Source organism: Onychostoma macrolepis, chromosome 14 (genome assembly GCF_012432095.1).
Source record: "Onychostoma macrolepis isolate SWU-2019 chromosome 14, ASM1243209v1, whole genome shotgun sequence".
In the NCBI taxonomy this organism is placed as follows: Eukaryota; Metazoa; Chordata; class Actinopteri; order Cypriniformes; family Cyprinidae; genus Onychostoma; species Onychostoma macrolepis.
The window spans coordinates 18,675,501-18,696,732 of record NC_081168.1 but is presented as its reverse complement, the minus strand read 5'-3'; the positions used below and the strand labels follow the sequence as shown (position 1 = coordinate 18,696,732).

Genomic DNA, 21,232 nt, shown 5'->3' with positions numbered 1-21,232 from the left:
TTTGGGGATCCTCTGCCATTCCTCCTTGCAGATCCTCTCCAGTTCTGTCAGGTTGGATGGTAAACGTTGGTGGACAGCCATTTTTAGGTCTCTCCAGAGATGCTCAATTGGGTTTAAGTCAGGGCTCTGGCTGGGCCATTCAAGAACAGTCACGGAGTTGTTGTGAAGCCACTCCTTCGTTATTTTAGCTGTGTGCTTAGGGTCATTGTCTTGTTGGAAGGTAAACCTTCAGCCCAGTCTGAGGTCCTGAGCACTCTGGAGAAGGTTTTCGTCCAGGATATCCCTGTACTTGGCCGCATTCATCTTTCCCTCGATTGCAACCAGTCGTCCTGTCCCTGCAGCTGAAAAACACCCCCACAGCATGATGCTGCCACCACCATGCTTCACTGTTGGGACTGTATTGGACAGGTGATGAACATTTTTTTGTAACCTTAGCCAGATCTGTGCCTTGCCACAATTCTGTCTCTGAGCTCTTCAGGCAGTTCCTTTGACCTCATGATTCTCATTTGCTCTGACATGTAAGGTCTTATATAGACAGGTGTGTGGCTTTCCTAATGAAGTCCAATCAGTATAATCAAACACAGCTGGACTCAAATGAAGGTGTAGAACCATCTCAAGAATGATCAAAAGAAATGGACAGCACCTGAGTTAAATATATGAGTGTCACAGCAAAGGGTCTGAATACTTAGGACCATGTAATATTTCAGTTTTTCTTTTTTAATAATTCTGCAAAAATGTCAACAATTCTGTGTTTTTCTGTCAATATGGGGTGCTGTGTGTACATTAATGAGGAAAAAAAAAGAACTTAATTGATTTTGGCAAATGGCTGCAATATAACAAAGAGTGAAAAATTTAAGGGGGTCTGAATACTTTCCGAACCCACTGTATATATACTGTGTGTGTGTGTGTGTGTATATATATATATATATATATATATATACACACACACACACACACACACACACATGCAACTGGTACGATCATTGTTCCTTTTTAGATGTTCAAGTCATCATCTTGCTATAGAAACAGGCAGATGGAGTAATACACCAATGGCAGAGAGAATCTGTAGTTATTGTAAGTTAACATCAAATATTTCTGTGATAGAAGATGAGAAGCATTTTTTGTATGATTGCTCCTTGTATGAGGATTTACGTAAGAAATACTTCGGTGATCTTGTTCTTGTTGGTGATGTATGTATTGACGTGTCAAGTGTTTGTGATTCGGGGGATGCATGGAGATTGGCATTGTATATCATGGAATGAAGAAAAGATTATATGCCATGTCATTATGATTTTGTGGAACTATGGGCCGAGTGTCCATGTATTCCTGAAATAAATTTGAAACTGAAACTACACAGTATGTGTATGTGTATATATATATATATATATATATATATATATATATATATATATATATATAATTTTTTTTACAAATCATATTATCAGTGTAACAATTTGTGTAAAACATTAAATTGTAAAAGAGACTGACCTGTACAAAAGAATATAGTCAATGTCAAAAATATTTTATCAATACCCTTACATTTAGTATTTTCTGGAGTAGAAAGTATTGTCTACTCCAAGACTTCCAATGTTGTCCCAGACTTTTGGTTCTGACTGCATATAAAATAATATTACATTGTGCCATACAGGACCTTCATGAAAACATGCTTTCCTGACAAAGACAAGAGGAGAGACACTTTGTAAACACAGACATGGAGCAAAGGTCAGTAAGGTCACATGGACATAGATGTTAACCCTTATCTACAGTCTCATTTCAATGCTTCACTCCTTGTGCATGACTCGAAATGAAAAGCATAGAAGGGAATTATGACCATAACATTCAAGGCTGGATGGGTGGGAGGCAAAAGGAGGTAATTAGACCAAACTCCCCCATCCTGCTCTAAGCACTGACAGCACCGCACAATTTATTGTCCAACTAAGAGAACTCTCTGGACGATCTAATTGCAATATTAGCTTGTACTAACACCTGTTTTAAAGCTTGCAGAGCGATATTTCACCCAGCCCATCATTGCTTGAGCACTTCTTGATCTGCAAATGGCATGTAATGCAAGTGCTTCCCGGTTTGTGTAAGTAAAGGAGTCATGAGATACAACCCCTGACCTTTCTGACATATACTTAACCCCCAACTAAGTGGACTCGAGAATAGACTCGCGAAGCTGGAACAGGACAGGAAGTGACTGTGTCACCGTAATTGCCTTATCTCCCGTGACAGCCAATAATGGGCCGAAATCAAAAAGAATCAAGTGAAGCTCTTTGTTTGTTGTTGTTTATCGCCCCCATTAGCAGTAAACATCACGATCAATGGGGCAAAATTGATGAGACCAAACTAACGGAGAGGCAGGCGTGAAAAATGATTCCTTTGAACGCCACCAGGTCTGGTTGTGTTAATGCAAGCGTGCACATGCGATGGCTCTTATTTGTGATGCATGGGGCCGAACAGCCGTGCGCAGCAGGTCTTGATTTACAGAGCAGATCTGTGCTTGAAACAAAGGTAGAGACTGTGGAGGGCAGGATGAATGGCCGTCATTAAGCCTTTTACAGTGACGGGCGCTACAGCTGATTTGCATGGCGGGCCGGCGGCCGTCCCTCGCGCTGAACTGATTTATCTGTTGGTTTAAGGAGCTCAGGGCGGCGCTCCTATAAATACTGCCCATCTTAATAGGGCGCTAAAATGCAGTCGTATGGACCGGTCTGTCTTAAATCACACGCATCCGCTGTCACCCGTAAACACTTTAGAATGGGTTTTGGTCAGCGTAATGAGGAGTTGGGATGTGGCTGGCACACACACACACACACACACACACACGCTAGACATCAGCGATTCAGCCCCCACATAGCGCCATTCATTCCGACTACTCCCAGAGGAAACATTTCAGATGGCAATATCAGCCTCATTGTAGAGAGATGAAAAATTCAAACGCTCTTGCGCACGCTTTTGTCGTATTTTGTTGCGCCTTTGATGGTTCTCTCGCCCCGTCGGTTGTTAGTAAATTGGCATTATTGGTAGTTTGTTTGCTGGTGCGGCCGCAATAATGGCTGCAGGGTTTTGTCATTTACTGAGTGGCTAAATAATGGTACATTCCATAAACGACACCGAGAGCATGAAAAGGTGACATCATCTCTGCAGGTTCGGACCTTACACCAATCAGATGCACTCCATGGCAGCTAGAGGTGAGAAGATTTTGTGTGTGGTAGTGTGTACGAGCTTTTGTAAGTGTGTGTGTGTGTGTGTGTGTTGAGAAAGAGGGAGGGTCACTGATTTCCGGCTCCCTTCACTTCTGTCCGCTGGATACGCTCCAAGGCCAGTCTAACGAGCCAACATGGATTTGGTAATGACCCCTGTGCCCTAGGAGGACACTCTCACTGCTGTCCTGTTTGGAAGTGCACACTCTCTCACACAATTGCATCCACTCCATTCCAGTCATTACAGAACCTCCCTACAGACGCTTTTAGAGGGTAGAAGTCCAGTCAACAGGGTAAAGAGTTTGAGAGAAGGTATTAAGAACAGAATAAGCAGTTAGCAAACCTAAAACTAAAAACATTAACCCATTGGGGAAAAAAAGCTAAATTGTTTGGAATCATATTCAGTATCTCTAAATGTTTCAGAATCCCAAATGTGGTTGCTGCAAGAGCTGCGTTTGTCAAGAGGAGCATGTCTACACAAACTGTCTTTCGCTCACTTGGCGGCTGTGTCCTGCTGTGGGATGCAGGATTTGCCCCCCAAAATGCACATTAATAAAATATCCAGATGCCCGTAGATGCAGGAGTCTTTCCATTTTGGAGGGCAAGAGGAAGATGAAAGATGTTCTTACCTGTCAATGATGACAGGATCAGATGGCGTCTCATTTCGGTTCCCGCAGCTCTTCTTGTCACAACACCGGCTGAAATGGATAAAAGACATAAGTTACATGTCTATCTAATAGGGTTGGATCGATACTGGAATGTTTTAGGAATTTCTACCTCAGCACTGATATCAATACGTAAAGATATCTATCTCTCTCTTTTTACATATATAATTATATATTTATTTATATTTACTATTGTTTTAGAGAGCAACATACAACATTGACTGTATCATTAGTCAAGCTGCTTGATGTTCACTTAGATTTTGTAAATGCAGTATTTGAGAGCAGTGACTTGAATTGGAACCAAAGAAAAAGGACAAAAATGCGCTCAATGACCACAGAATTATGTATGAGTGTACAAAACACTTTGCTTTCATGCTTAGAAGAAATGCTCTGCTGTGTTCCTTTAGAGATAAGGATGGAGCTATGTGGTGACCGGCAAGTCTTTCTCAAGCTGGTGGCTGCCTGACAGGTCGCCCTCTTTCTCCTCTCGCCCTGTGCTCCAGCTGGGCTGGGCCCCCGCCAAGGTCACTCAGCCAGCCTCTGACAGTTTGGACAGCACCCAGAGAAGTCCTGGTGCAGCGGCTCTCTCCCAAATGCTCCTCTCCAACACTGTCATCACCTCTGCCCTTGCCCATGCCCTCGCCACAGGCTGGCACCTCATCTGGTGGCATGTGGTTCCCCTAAATACATCCCGCCTAGCCCATTCACCCTTTGCCAACCAAACTGGTGAGACCACTGGTGCCGCCTGCTTTGTGAAAATGGTTCCAATTAAGTTTAATCTCATCAGCTTGAGATCATCAGTCAGAAGAGAAATATTTTTGCAGTAGTGTTTCCTGCAGGACTGAGTTCTTACAGCAAGAGACACAGATACCCCTAGGAACTTAGGGCTATAAATATAAGAAAAAAAAATTCACAGTGTTTTTTATTTTTTATTTTTTTTACAATATATTTGTATTTATAATACATTTAAATAAAAAATATTTACATTTATATTCTTAAAAAAACATAAATAATTTGTATAGTCCTTAATATAATTTAATATAATATAATATATAATATAATCACAGTGTACTTAAATATTTAAATAAAAAATATTTACATTTATATTCTTAAACATATATAGTTTATATTAATATAATATAATATAATACAGTATAATATAATATAATATTTAAAGAAAAAAAATGGTATTTTTATGCATAATGACTAAGCATAGTCAAAATTAATCATGAAGCAGTGCTGCTCCTGAATAGCAGAGTGTGAGACACCGAGTTGCAGTATCTACTCCATTTTTCACTAAACAGTTTGATGAAATGATGAAGTAGATGCTGAAACAAAAAAATCATTACCCTCGATTAAGATTAGCTAAGCAATAACTTCAAATCATATTGTATGGATTTTTCAGACCACTAAGACTCCTGATATATTCATCCTACTTGCTTCATGCTGTCATGCATTAGATTGCCATTTGACAAATAATCCTCACTCAGAGCCACTGAATGCAAAACGATCTGACTTTATAAATCATTTATCACATTGTTTGATCTTTAAGAACCTGAAAAAACATGAACCGTTCGTTGTTTTCCTGTTCTTTGTGTGTGTGACTGTTGCCATAGAGCGCGCCACCATAATTTATTCCCCCAGCTACTTGGAACCATTAGCAAACTTCCAGGAGACCAATTAGTATTGGAAACCCAATGGTGAGGCTGTGGTGACAACCTCCTCAAACTGCGAAAGAAGTGTTATAAACAAACTGGACCCCAGGAGCACAGCCAGGTCCGGAGGGAGGCCCGGGCCCCAGTTCGCAAAAACAAACCTTGGCGGAGCGTCCGTAACGTGGCCTTAATGGTGTTCCCTCCAGGGTCTGAGCAGGCTAGCCCTGGCTTGGCTAATGACGAAGGGCCAAACCACGAAAACAAATGCGGCTTCTCTAACCTCAAACCCCTAAAATGAGCACAGGACAAGCTGTGCTGCTGTAAAGAGGCACCAGCCGCTTCTACTGATTAGTCATAGATTGAGGAACAGATGCTTTAAGAGCTACCTACTCAGCTTGCTATCTCCACCATGGCCCTCACTAGTCCACCAGACGAACCTCTGGTATCCTGAAGTAGATTCACTTGAAAACTAGAAAGGTGGGTTTATCAGACGAGGGCGCAATATCAGAGCGGAGCTTATAAAAAAACAGCCTTCAAAGCTTCCCTGGGGAATCTTAAGACTAACATCAGATAGAGTGGAACATGCTGAAGGAGTAAGATAAGACATGAAACGATAGAGAAGGACGGAGAGAATGGATGTCAATAGACGGCTTGTTTTCAAAGGGCAAATGTTGTAATTACCCAGCCAGGCACATAGAGGATGCGGCCAGGGCTAATCATATGCACCAGGCTGCCTGACTGGAGGGTGAGAGCCGGTGGCAGAGCTCTCCAACTCAACATCCTCATCCAGACTGGCGGACAGAGACCAGTCCATGCCCACTGTGCACCGCGCGCCATGATTTTGTAGATGCGCCATGCCAACTAACTGCTGCGATGCCTTATTTGGAGACTCTGAAGTGCCAGTTTCAAGTCATTGGGATGAGCAGGAAGGACCTTGAATGGTTAAACGCAGACCAAGTCCTGTCCCATGACAAATGACTTCAGTACATTATAGAGAGCATGCAGTCAAAACTTTTTAATTCAGGGACAAAATTTGCACCCTGATTTTAAAGAGAGTATTTTTTTCTAAAATAAATAAATAAATAAGAAAGAAAGAAAGAAAGAAAGAACTGTTATTTGTATGTAAAAAATTTACATTTAATTAATCCTTTAACATTATAGCATATCTTCAAAATATATATTTATGTGTGTGTGTGTGTGTGTGTGTGTGTGTGTGCGCGTGTATATATATATATATATATATATATATATATATATATATATATATATATATATATATATATATATATATATATATATATATATATATACAATATTTATAAAAATTTAAAAATAAGCAGACACATTGGATATAACTATTATTTATGATTTACTTTTATTTATCTGTTAATTGATTTAATTTACATATAACGCCAAAAGCAGCTGACAAGAAAATTGTAATAAATAACAATTCTAATATTAATATCAATTCATTTAAGATGCTCTCAAAATAATCAGAAACTGGTAATATATATATATATATAATTTTGCCTGAATATAATCTAAATTTAATGGTTTCCAATAGAGGTGCCTGTTAGCAGACAGTGTAGTTACAGTGTCTACCAGCAGGGGCAAAACAAGCCATGCTAACCAGCTAAGTCTGAAAACAATTCTCCTTAAAGTTTCTGGTGACTGTGAGTATGATGTTCACATGGCAATATTGTAACTCTGCTTACAAGAGATGCCACTTAATCTGTCACAGTTGTTTTCTAAGCTCATTTACCACACAAAGGAAACGATCTCCAAAACAAACGCTATTTATTAAAACTGAAAGGGACCATAGGACACTCATCCTCACGTCTGGGACAAGAACATCAAGTTTGCCATGAACAGCTGCTGTGCTTTCAGTCTGTTGATGGGTGTTGCAGGTGAGGCAGACTCCGTCAGGGCCCTGATAAAGAGTTCTATCACCTGGGAGTGAGAGACAGGGGAAATATCTCTCATCTCGCTCTCATTAGCGAATGGAAACACACCATTCATCAGGGGAGGCAGTTAATAATCACACTCAATCACATAATGACCGACTCAAACTGAGCCATCATTATGGAAATGGAACCTGTATCGAAATCATCTCAGAGAAAGCCCAGTTCCTTGAGGGAGAAAATAGCACAGAATACCCAGCATCCAGTGCTGTGTGGTGTAAAACAGGTGAGTTTTCTAGAAGTGATGATGTCCACTTTATAGGGTGAAGCATTTGTGAGATTTATGTAGTGCTGGTGGCAGCCAGATGGAATCACTTCTGTGATGAACATAATTAGCAAAGTCCATCTTAATGATTCGGAATGTGTTGAAATTCCCATCAACACTTTAATAACTCGACAGGCTCCCCATAATAATTGACTGTCTCTTTTCTTGGCAAATCAAAAAACATTAGCATTTAACATAAAAAAAAAATATTGGACGTGAAGTGCATCGGTAGTCAATTTTTTTTTCCTTCTCGCCAGATAGAGTGCTGCAGGGATGACGTATTTTTGTAAGCCAAAACCCAGAAAAAAACTTGGCATTTTAACACTTCCAGGTCCACTGTCCTAAAGTCAATGGGTTTTTGAATGGATTTTTGGTTAAATGCCTGAAATAAGGTCTCTGGTTAACACAAGCTCAAGATATTTTCACATTTTATTCTACAAGGACAAAACATATCAGTATTACCCCCCTTGTGATTTGAATTTTGTTGAAAAATGTGGATGCTAGCAAGTGGCTAAATGGGTTGTTGGGGACAATAAACACAATCACACCGAACAAGAAAACACATCTAAAAATGGACTAGCCCATTTTTCAGTCTTTGTTTAGCCTTTTACTTCTGGTGACTGTTTTTAGGCTTCAGAATTCATAAAAGTGTTCATTTGTGAAGATTATAATGATGAACAAAACGTGTAGGAAAGGTTTTTGTCGAGGGAGCTGGAGTGATGCTATAACTTTAGGGTTGGCCTACAAAAATACATAATCACTGCTGCACTCTATTGTAGGATTTGCATCTCCCACTGGCCCTCGGGTGCCCAACGAAGCCCCATCATTTCCCCTCACTACATTATTAACTCTAAGTTTGCCCCCCGTTACCCAAGACACTAGCATCTGAGCCCCTTTAACTTCCTCGACCCCCCAGCCCTGCTTCCCTACAGATCCTTTTCCCCCTTCAATGGCCATCAGGCAAAAATTCATGGACAGTACACCTCTATCCAGGCCTCCAGCCACGTGAGCCCACTGTGAACCCATAATTACACTGCATTAAGGTCAATGTAATGAGGAAAGCCCTGTAGGACTTCACAGTGGAGTGGGAAGAATCGTGTAGGCCCACCTATGCAACCCTGCAGTACACCCGTGAGCTGAACTCCCAAACCATATGTTAATATTCTTCTGAAGCCTCTCTCACACAGTGATACTGAATTGTGATCAGTAATATGAGGCGTAATAATTTTTTTTTTTCATGTTAAATAATAAAAAAGGAATTAATAAGGCATTAAAAGATACTGCAAAAACTGCATGTTATTTTGATTTCAATATGATAGTGCTTCTATTATGAGCAGAGCTGTGTTTGTAATAGAAGTCTCAGGTTGTTCTTATATAAGAAATTAGAGGTAAATATGAACTGACCTGCACATGATCTCATGGGTGAGGAGAACGCGACACATCTCTGGGTTTTTATCTTGGCCTTCATAAAGGATTGCCTAAAGGAAGAAAGAGGGAGAAATTCATGTTATTTCTACTGTGTGTGTGTGTGTGTGTGTGTGTGTGTGTGTGTGTGTGTGTGTGTGTGTTGGCTACAACAAAACTAATGAAAACTTCCACAATTATTGTTTAGGGGACAAAAAGTAGTGCTTTAATTGTGTTTACTGGTTTACCTCAAAATCCCATTCAAAAGATTGGGGTTGGTAAGATTTTTAAAATGTTTTCACCAAGACTGTATTTATTTGATTAAAAATACATTAAAAACATTAATATTGTGAAATATTATTACAATTTAAAACAACTGTTTTCTATTTTAATATATTTTAAAATATAATTTATTCATGTGATGGCAAAGCTGAATTTTCTTCATTATTACTCCAGTGTCCAGTGTCACATATTCTTCAGAAATCCTTCTAATATGCTGAATTGGCGATCAAGAAACATTTATTATCATCAATGTTGAAAACAGTTTAATATTGCTTAATATTTTTGTGAAAACCGTTTCAAGATATGGTGATGAGCAGAAAATTCATAGTGAGAACATTTATTTGAAATGGAAATGATTTGTAACCTTATAAATGTCTTCATTGTCATATTTGATCAATTTATTCAGTCCTTGCTATTCAGTCCTCTTGTCTTGTGACTTGGCGGAACTCCTCCTTTAGCTCATTTTGAAACCAGTGATTGCTCAAGATGTTCAGGATGCTGACAACTGGTCATTAGTCATGTTTTTGGTTCGAAGCATGCTGACAACTTTAACATATGCTAAAAGCTAAATCTGGTCATCGGCGGCTGGACGTATGCGGCGATCCGAGGGGGATCCAGACTCTGCTGGGGCTCATGTGGAGTAACAATCTTCCCGTTCTCCCCATCAGCATCCACCCCGAGCAGCCAGATGGCCAGCCAGGCCCCGTAAGAGAAGCCTCCTCCCAGGCATCCGTCATCGGGCTGTCATGCCTGGCCTGAATGACGGATGATCGGTGCATATCAAGGAAGTTAAAGGACTCACCCCCCTTCCTACCAGACCTCATCCCCATCACCAGTGAAGACGAATCCATCATAAACACACACACATACAACACAATCCACCTCAAACTATCCTCCATCTTACTCAACTCTGGTCAGTCGGCCAGACAGGGTTGACCCAACGCCCTAGGGAACAATACTTTTAGTATAACGACCACTTCTACATTATTGATCTTTCTCTTCGCTGCCTATGCAAGTCTCTTCCTCTTCATCACCATCCTCCATTTTTGTCGAAGGGGGAGGGGATTTGGGATCGGAGGGGGTCGGGAGGTGGATCGGGTCGATATTTATATATCATCGTTCTTGATTCACATCACTGGCGCCAAAGTAGTGGCCCCACCCCGGTTCTTCAAGCATGTCTGACTCCAGTGATATGGAATAGTGTTACAAGTCTTCCATGAACTCCAAACACGCTCTTTCCTGGTACCTTAATTAAGTCATCTCACCTTACAAGAAATATTTCGATTAGCAGTTCATAACTATTTCACTAAATTAATTTTGGGGAAACGTTCAAATTGGAGGCGGCATAACTCAACCAAGATCCTTCTCTCTCGTATTCGCAATTAGAAGAAAAGCGTGTTGTTCTCAATCGATATTCGCAGCTTCGCTGTTAATGTACATATGTAAAGCCTGCATGTGCGGGTAGGGGGGATTTTACGGGCGCACACAGCTACAGCCCTTTTTTGTCGTCGGGAGGATTATTGTCTCCAGCGTGTCGGCTCTGCAGCTACATTAAGGCCTATTGATTGGTCTCCAGGGTTGATGCTTTGTCGAGGAACTGGTTGCCATATTGATCTGAGACAGGCTGACACACAGTGACAGTGGGACCTGCTGGGCTGAGGAAAGGATAGGCCATACGAAGACCAGGGGGGGTTGAAATCTGGTCCATTTCATGACCGAACGAAGAACGCAGGTGCAGGACTGAGTCGAGAGTATGAGAGGCATCTCTAATGGGACTTTTATTTGCGTGCGGGGTTCATCACATGCACTTTTAGTCAAGTCACATTTATTTGTATAGCACCTCTCACAGATATCTTAATACCTTTTAGCAGATTAGAGATGGATGATAATATAGTTTACATTTTGTGATGATACAAGCAATCAAGCAGTTTAGATTTGCTATATAGTATACATTGCTTTCCGTGAATATACTGTAAGCATGCAGTTAAGTAGGATGTACTATATATTCACCTTTACATAAAGAGCTGGGTGATAATAGTTGCATTTTGCGACAAAAAAAAACAAGCATTTAAGCTATATCTCTATTTCATTTTATGGGAATATACTGCATGTATGTGGATAAAGCTGTACATACTATATATATATATATATATATATCAAACTTTATATAAATAGCAGGGCAATATAGTTACATTTTGTGACAAAATAAATATATACAAATATTAATACATCACTAGGCAATAATATAGGTTACATTTTTGGCAATATAGCAATCAAGCGGTTGAGATTTGTAATGCTGAATATACTATAGTAGGTGTACAATTATTCATTTTTAATTCATTAGAGTTATACATTTGTTATATGGTGATATTTACACTTTATACACTTTCTGAGAGAATGATTTTCAATGAAAAAACAAAAAATTCAAAGTGTACTCACCTGTTTAGTCATGGAGTCTATTAATCGAACATACAGATCCTGTTCTGTCCTGATACCTGGAGGTTTAAAATGGAATAAATACGTATTAGACACAAAAACATGCATCTCGTAAACAAAAGGCTCTGCATATAATAAAATCCTGCTCAGTTGCACAATAATAATTAAAAAAAAAATCTAATGTGCCATATTTCAACATAAATACTTCTAGAATCAAGTGTGTGTTCAAATTAAAAGGCTCTTGGAACAAACAGATCAGAAAGCCGGTCCCAAACGCAAAGCCCAATTGTTTTGAAAAGTCTACATAAAGGGACTCATTTCTTATGGAAAGTCTTGGAAATTAATTTGTTTTATTATTCTTTTCCCTACAGTACATTTATGCACATTCTGTTATGCTTGTCATGCTGACTGAGCTATTCCTTTAACGCTTCTTAGCAAAAACAAACTCGGCTCAGCTTCAGAGTTTTTCTATTATTTATGATTTTCCCGCCTTAAAGTGTGAGAGCTCGCTTTTCTCCTGCCCTGCTGTCTGGTGGATGACAGAGAATCCACATCTACAGACAAATCACTCACCACTGGCTGCTATCATTAGAGCAGGAATATCTCTATTTCATTTTATGGGAGTATACTGCATGTATACTCCCATAAAATGTAATATATATATATATATATATATTTATATTAACAGTTTATAAACAATTTATATATGAAGAGTTCAGATGCAAAAGCCTCTAAGTGCCATCTGAAATTTTCTTCTAAAATGAGCATTTTTATCAGGCTCCTATATTTATGTTCAATTATTTCACTTTAATTGCATAGAAAATAGAAAAGGACCTATACGTTGCCATTAGAATACATTTCCTGAACCTAAACATAGGAGCCTGATAAAAATACTCATTTGAGATGAAAATTTCAGATGGCACTTAGAGGCTTTTGCATCTGAACTCTTCATATAAACAATTTAAATCAAAAATATTGACGAGTGTAACATAATGCCTGATCTTAATGTAGCCAGTGTGTGTGTGCTTTACTAAGAACTAAGATCTCAAATGAGGCCTTGTTTAACGTGTCTGTGTGGGTGAGTAGCGTGGAATGACATTAGACATGAGCGTAAACTGTGAAAGGGTGGCAAATGTGTTCAACAGCATGAACTCCTCTCAGGATAAACAGATGGAGCTCTCAAATACTCTCCCAGATGTGATGAGACATGTTGCATGATTGTGGTTACATATCGTTTACAGTTGGCCCCGCTCTGCCTCGCAATATGTCTTTGTTATTGATGGGATATGGAAAGGGTTTGCAGGAGCAGTATGGGTCTCACCGTTGCTGTAGAGAAGCTGTAACCTGTAGTGGATGCCATTGTTGGTCTTCTCACCATTGTATTCCTAAAAAAATGCACAAGCAAGTAGGTCAAGTCATGAGAATGAAAAAGAAATTGTCATCTATTAAAACACTGACCATCAAGACAGGTAATCTCAGCATGTTGACCTTCAGATCTGAATTGTGATTCACTGCTGATAATGACTCTGATGACAATATTAGCAAAAACTACAACTAAAGTCATTCACAACTATATATTTTATTTATTGAGGTTTGACTATCCATTTTTCTATATACTTTTTCTATACGTCATCTATACACAACCGGTCAACCGGAACAATAATTGTTCTTATGCTCACCAAGACTACACTTATTTGATCAAAAACATGGTAAATTTGCAAAACAGTACAATTTTTACAATTTTTTTTATCTTAAAATATTTTAAGAAGTAATTTATTCCTGTGATGGCAAAGCTGAATTCTCAACATCATTACTTAAGTCTTTAGTGTCACATGATCTTTCAGAAATCATTCTTATTTGCTGATTTATTGCTCAAGAAACAGTTCTTAGTATTATCAATGTTGAATAAAAACGTGCTGCTTAATATTTTTCTGGAAACCATGTTACATTTTTTAGGATTCTTTGATGAATAGAAAGTACAAAAGAACAGCATTTATTTGAAATAAAAAATATTTTATGACATTATAAATGTCTTTACTGCCATTTTGATCAATATAATGCATTCTTGCTGAATAAAAGTATTAATTTTTATTTTTATTTTTTTTAAATATTACTGACACCTAACATTTGAACAATAGTGTAAATTGATATATAGCTACCAAAGGGGTGCTTTTATGAAACCAACTAGAATTTGAATTTTTACAAAATCATTCACTTTCTAATAATCGCAGCAAACTGAACTGAACAAGACCAGTTTGGTTTCACTCTTTGGACTAAGTGTGAGGTTTACATTTCATCATCACATCCAGGCTTCAGGTGAGTTATTTTACCCTGATGTGACATCAATCCAATAAGACGCAGGAACACGACACACCCACACATGTCGTCAGTCTTTCTCTATCTCCTCACTGCCAAGTTTAGTGGTAGCGTCTTGGCAGCGACCCAGGGTGGAGTGGAGGAGTGTGTGGGGGGGTTATGGCGGAGGTGAGCGGACAGCGAGGACAGAGCGCTGACCGTGCCAGCTGGACCCCGTCCCGTATGACCGTGGGCGGAGCTGTTCTCTGTAACCTTTTACTGAGAACAACCCCCCGACACACACACCGCGGGGTGAGCAGGACTACCCTCCGACACACACCACAGGGCTAGCAGGTACAAACACATGACTACACTCCAGAATGGAGCTAGCGGTACTGTGAAAAGGCAATTTTTAGAGGAATACTTTGGGAAAGAGCGAGATTTATTCCCATGATGCTGATCCTGAGAATCACACTCGAAGGATAAGCAAATAATAAAATAACGTGGGGCAAAAATAAGCCAAACCACAATCCGCTGTTAGAAACGCTGGGTATTTTATAATTTATTTCATTAAAAAAAAACAAAAAAGTGGTCTCATCAGTGCCCCCTAGATGTATTACCTGGTACCGCTACTACTGAGAATCACAACTCTGTGTGATAATGTGAGTTTGATACCCTGAACTAGATCTCACATATACACAATGCATCTGCATAAAGAAGGCAAAAGATATAATGTAATATAGAATAGATTTAAAATATAGAATATCTTACCAATATTTCTAACCATATTTAATTGTTTTTTTTTTTATTGATGAAATAAAACACACATACATTCAAAACTGTTGCAAATATATTTTAGGAAACATTTAGAATAATGAATGTGTGTGTGATCAAAAAGTGATTTTTCTTAACCTAAAAAAACTACATTCAGATATATTGTTAAATTTATCTTAAATTTATCTGAAAATATGTAAACATTAAACATTGTTGCAGAGGGTTTGGAAAATGTTCCAATTTTTTTTCCAAATAATCAGTATGCAAGATCAATGAGTATTAATTGAAAAATATATATATATATATATATATATATATATATTTTTTTTTTTTTTTTTGAATCAGATACACATCGAAAATATATTTAAAGAATGAATTTGACCTGTGCAACAATAATGAAACTAATTGAAGTGTGAGATGAGGTCAAATTTTATTGTACCATTTTACGTTTTTTTTTTATACCATTATACGGTACATTCTTAGCATGTTCTCTAAGTTCAATATGCAGCACCCCAGCATATCACAAATCCTGTTGCGTTGTGTAGTGGCGTCTATTAGTGACAGAGTGCTTACTTTGTCTTTTTCCACAAAGTCCACGTAGGAGGTTCTCTCGATCTCGACGGGCTGTCCCTGCCGGTCATACAGGGCCAGAACAAAGTGAAAGAAGTTTGACTTGCGCAGGTTCGAGGGAGGCTGTTTCTCATAATGGGCTCTTGCCAAACCCACACCACTACGAGAGAGAGAGAGAGAGAGACGGAGAGATTAATGTACTGTAACCCAAATAATCATTCAAAATATGAGCTTGCAGAAAGACGAAATGGCAGTTTCACATGAACTTATCACATTGCATATAAATACATAACATTAACAAGCCACCGCAGTGTCTAATTTCATACATTCGGCATGTGAATCACAACATTTTTCTACAAAGAGTGTATAATAATTCCAAATAAAATACGTTAAATTATAAAGGCTACAGGAAACACAAACAGGAAATTAGAGCTGTTACAAAGACTGATAACAGGAAATAACTGAGAGGTGTTAGAAGAGAGATATTTGGCATGTTTTCTCATGCCCTGTGTGTGCCATGAACTCTATTGTCTGCCCCTCTCTGCTCTGCCACCTCAACAATTGGAATCTGGCGCGGAGCGGGGGACCCCAGAAGGCACCGTCTGCCTTTGCGGCTGCCAATCGCTACTGGGTACGGCTCGCCTTGGCAACTGCTGCGTTCCTCTTTCCCTGACCTGTCAGTCAAACCCGCTCGGGCCTCCCCAGGGTTCAGCCGATAGAAGCCTCCGTCCTGACTCTCGCACTTGAGCATCGATTAGAACGCGTGGCAAACGACGGACTGACAGAGACCGAGGTGCTTCACGCAGCCCGAGAGGAGGAGGCCCGCACCTCCACGCCAACCCTACACATCCACCTATCAATCAAACCGTCAGCCCTGGCCCACTGACGCAAACGCTTGATCATCTTTCCATACCTGGATCAGTGGACGCAGGGGCCTCAGAGAGATGGAGGCCTGAAGTAAAGGAAGGAAGATTAAAATGCAGGTGGTCTATTTTTAATAGGGTGGTAATTCATGCATCCCTTTCCTCGAGCAGAAACCGATGTCAAGCACTTAATCTGACACTTTATTTTAGCACATTACAATTTAACAAAGGAATACTTTTAAAAATACTAAATTTATATTAAAAAAAAAATTATAATATAATTTTTAGTTAAACATTTATGTATTTAAAGGTGATGTTGTACGAGAATCATAAAAAATAACACTTTCAAACTGCCAAACAGATAGTTCCACCCCAAACGCACACTATTGGTTGAGTCAATGTTGAGATATATATATATATATATATATATATATATTTTTTTTTTTTTTATACAAAAATAAAATCAACCTACAAATAGTTAATGTGCACTACTAACTTTTATTCTGCATGGATGCAAATTTATCAAAAGTGACAGTAAATATATTTATAATGTTACAAAAGATTTATTTTTCAAATAAATGTTTTTTTTATAATACTTAAAAAAAGGTAACATGTTTTCCACAAAAATATTAAACGGCACAACTGTATTCAACATTGATAATAATCAGAAATGTTTCTTGAGCACTAAAGACTGGAATAAAGGTTGCTGAAAATTCACATTTGCCATCAATGGAATAAATAACATCTTAAAATATATTAATATAGAAACAGCTATTTTAAACGTTCAATTAAGAATAACAGACTTCTTTCAAAATCACTAAAACATCATTCCAACCCCAAACTTGACGGCGGTGGTCTGTATGTATGTTTCTTCATACTAGGCTGGGACAGAAGAACGTTTTGTCACATAATTAATAGAAAAATAAAAATAAATGACATCGCCATCTAGTCAAACTAAGTGGCCCATAATATTTATAATTCCCTAAATCATTAAATGAAAAAGTGTGTAACGTTCACATACATAAATTGCAGCTGTCATTGTTAAGTCTGTTCATTATTTACTCGTTACTCTGATGAGGTGGGCCGAAATGCATTTGAATCTCAAAAATATGCTCATACATAAATATTTGTTCATCTGCTGAGCTCGGGGTGGGGAGCCAGTGTTTTGGAAAGCGGCCTGCTCTCTGTCTCCGCTCGTTGAGATATTCCCCTGATAGGACATTAATAAAGCCTGACCCCTCCCCAGTACTATTACCAGGGCTTAATGCTTCATTTGTATCCGAGCCTGGTGAAATCTCATTCGTGAAGTTGAGGTTACTACACTGAAGGCAAAAACAGCTTTCACAGAAGAGGCTGTGGGAGGGGGATTCAGGGAGGAGCACTTTTAAAGCGGATGACTTCAACGTAAATGGGAAATATGATCTTCTTCATCTGTAGTAATTGATTCGCAGTGAAGATCTTTAGCAGTCTGACCAGTCAGGGCGGTGCTAAGTCTGACAGATGCCCTCTAAATGCGATAAGAAAAAAAAATACAAAATAAGATAGTAAAACAGATTAGAATTATATTATATATCTATATTATATTGTCAAAAACATTTTAAATAATTATTTATGTTGGGTAGTCAATACATACAATTTTTTTAAATCAAAGCATCAAGATTTTAGGGTCAAATTTATAGATGTTTTTTAAACAGCCTTACAATTAGCACCAAGCATAATAATTACAAAATAATTAAAAATAAAAATTACAATATATACAACACAATATATATATATATATATATATATATATATATATACATACAATTTATTTTTATATACTTTCAGTTTTTTTTTTTATTGTATTGCACTACAAAAAATAATATTTAAAAAAGCAAATTTTAGCTAATTTTACATATATAATAATTGCATATTAAATATAGTACGCCACACAACAGGATACATCAACAGTCTGGGCCCAAATCCTGCACTGCATGAAATGCACAAGCACATGTAAACACAAATTATCACCTTCGCTTAGGAAGACAGAATTACAAAATTACACATTTGTGGGGGAGCAAGAGGGAAAAAAACACAGTATCACACTTAAACACACACGTATTGCATCATGAGCTCCTCTCCATTACCCCATCAGCTCGGTTACAAGGCCAGGCATCATGTTTCTGATGGGGTGAGGGAGAGAGACAGTGTTCCCGCACGCTCTCGCAAAGGCACGGATCTTTACGCGCAGGAAGCGATCGACTCGGAAAGCTTGTTAGTGTTATTATTTTAATTATGTTGATTGCTGCCATATCCACTCCAGCAGTTATGAGTCAGAGGCAGAGGCACGATTGGACGGCTCTCACTCGCTCTGTATTGAAATAACTGCTATCGAGGTGACAAACACACACACACACAGACAGCAGAGCTGTGTAAATCAGTCGCTAACAGACGGCTACAGCACACGGTCTCACAACGGTCTCCGTTAAACACACTGTTTGACATGTTCTCGTCACAGAGAGGAGAGAAATAAAAAAAAAAAAGCATGCAAGCCAGAAACAACCCTAGTTCTGACACAATTCTGGACGTAAAAACACCCTCCACTTTTATTTGATTCAATAAATACAGTCTCACAGAACTGCTTTAACAATAAACCACTCATAGCAGAAGCTGAAGGGTTTGTACTGATGACATTTCCGAATACGAGAGCGCCGTCTTTCTATGCAGCGCCAGTCGGTGGCTCAGTCTGCGGCCCTTTGCACACTGCAGGCTTAATGCGATACAGCAAAGTCTAATTATGTTAAATGAAAAAAGTAACCCCAGGCTAAAATCCTCACAGCTCAAGGGCCTGAACACTTGAGGGAAATAGATACTAAGCACAGAGACTCAAACTCTGAAATCATCTGCTAATGAACGTGCAGAGGAGAAGAACTGCCAATACACAGGACACAGCAGGATCTGCTGAGATATTGAGGAGTTAGCTGACGCGTGTGTGAGTAAAAAAGTGAGCTGCGTGATGCCTTCACATGTACATCTCAATAAAACAATCATCTCGCAGTGAAAAATAATGATCGATCATAATGATTGATTAAAATGTTAAATCTGTCAATTTTACAGAAAGCATTGCAAATATGTCATTTACAACACATTTAACTCCCATACATGAGTAAAACAGAATATTTAGTCTTAAAAAAAATTCATATCAGCTATCAGGATTTTTTTATTACTATTAGTTACAACTATTTTTTCCCACCCACCTGGCCTAGGTTACGTCAGCAAAAACAGAAAATGTTTCAGAGGTCAATGACGTTATTAACCATCATTAAAAGATGCATACTTAACATCAAAGTATCAGGTTTATAATGCATGACTTTTGAGCTGATGCTAAATCAATTTTAATAACATGCAAGTCCTGCATGAACAATGTCATAACACATTGAGCTCTGACGAATCCCAGCTATAAAATAGAATTAATTTTCACATACATTACTAGGATTTTCCACACTCGCTCTTGCAAACTGTTGATTTAAATATGTTTTATTAAATTTTTCTCAATGTGTAGTTGAAAAATATAATAATACAGATTTAATACCTGTCAAATAGATTTTGATTAGGTCAGGAAACCATATTAAATAAATAAAAAGGATAAGATTAAGATTAATAAAATAAAGGAATTAATATTATTATTTATATAATTTAATATTGTGAGTCTCTGCAGCCCCTAAAATTACATCAATGAAAAAGTAAAGTAAAGAATATGAATAGGGTCATTCTGATTTCATAATATCTTTGAAGTACACTGGCGTTTCAAGATTTTTTTTCTCGAAAGTATTTTCTCATGCAACAACAACAACAAAAAATATATATATATAATAATTTTTTTTTAATTCTATTTTAATATTTTAAAATGTAATTTATTTATTCTTGTGATGCAAAGCTGAATTTTCAGTCTTCAGTTACACGATCCTTCAAAAATCATTTTAACATGCTGATTTGGTGTTCAAGAAACATTTCTCATTATTATCAGTGTTGAAAACAACTGCTTATTATATTTGTGTAAACCATGATACATATTTTTTTCAGTATTCTCCGTTGAACAGAAAGTTCAAAATAACAACAATTATTTAAAATGAAAATCTTTTGTAACATTATAAATCTCTTTACTGTCACTTAAGATCACTCGAATACATCCTTGCTGAATAAAAGCATTGATTTCTTTCAAAAACAGCAGTGCATGAATTTTGTATTAACTGTATTAAGCAGTATTCTAACTAGTTTTCCATGAGGTGTCTGTTAAAATGACTGCGAAACAAAGATATATGACACAAGCAGTGTGTGTGTGTGTGTGGCATATGGGTGGCATCACGGACCGAGCCCCACATCTCCGTGACATTAATCACGCCTGTGATGGACTGTGACAGAGGGAAGTCTTTAACTACAGCTCGTCTCTCTCTCTCACTATCGAACTAATGAGCCGTACAGCAGCGCTCTGTTTATACAAATGTGACGCAGAAAAATCATCTCTGCCCTGGCTGGGAGCCAACGTGCTGATCCAACAAGTAAATGTAAATCTCCTCTCTCTCTCTCTCTAACGCTCTTCCTTCCTCATTTTAACTTTTTTAAGAATTTCTTGTTCTCATTTGTTGCATCCGTCCTGATGGTTTCCCTCTCAGAAAGGTCTCGTCGAAAACAAAGGTTACGAGGCTGGATGGTATCAGCTGAGATTTGGTCGATAATGCAACCGCTTTCATCAGAGATCTGCAAAGGGAGATCATTCTCTAAATTAACCATCATAAGGGAATCATATTTAATTTGACCTTTACTCTAATAAACGACCAAATGAGAGAAGAGAAGGGAAGAAACGGAGCATGCTTGCCTTC

At 38.2% G+C, this 21,232-nt stretch overlaps 1 protein-coding gene across 14 annotated transcripts in view; it reads right to left on the bottom strand.

Annotated features, from left to right (window-relative positions):
* The window catches only part of LOC131553612 (transcription factor COE3), a 122,561-nt gene that overhangs the window by 80,371 nt on the left and 20,958 nt on the right, over nucleotides 1–21,232 (bottom strand). For all 14 annotated transcript variants that reach the window (XM_058798381.1, XM_058798380.1, XM_058798382.1 and 11 more), the window contains 5 exons: nucleotides 15,514–15,670; nucleotides 13,193–13,256; nucleotides 11,875–11,930; nucleotides 9,154–9,227; nucleotides 3,833–3,901 (listed from right to left, as the gene is read on the bottom strand). In XM_058798381.1, coding sequence (XP_058654364.1) covers nucleotides 3,833–3,901; nucleotides 9,154–9,227; nucleotides 11,875–11,930; nucleotides 13,193–13,256; nucleotides 15,514–15,670 — 420 coding nt within the window. The remainder of the gene's footprint in view (nucleotides 1–3,832; nucleotides 3,902–9,153; nucleotides 9,228–11,874; nucleotides 11,931–13,192; nucleotides 13,257–15,513; nucleotides 15,671–21,232) is intronic.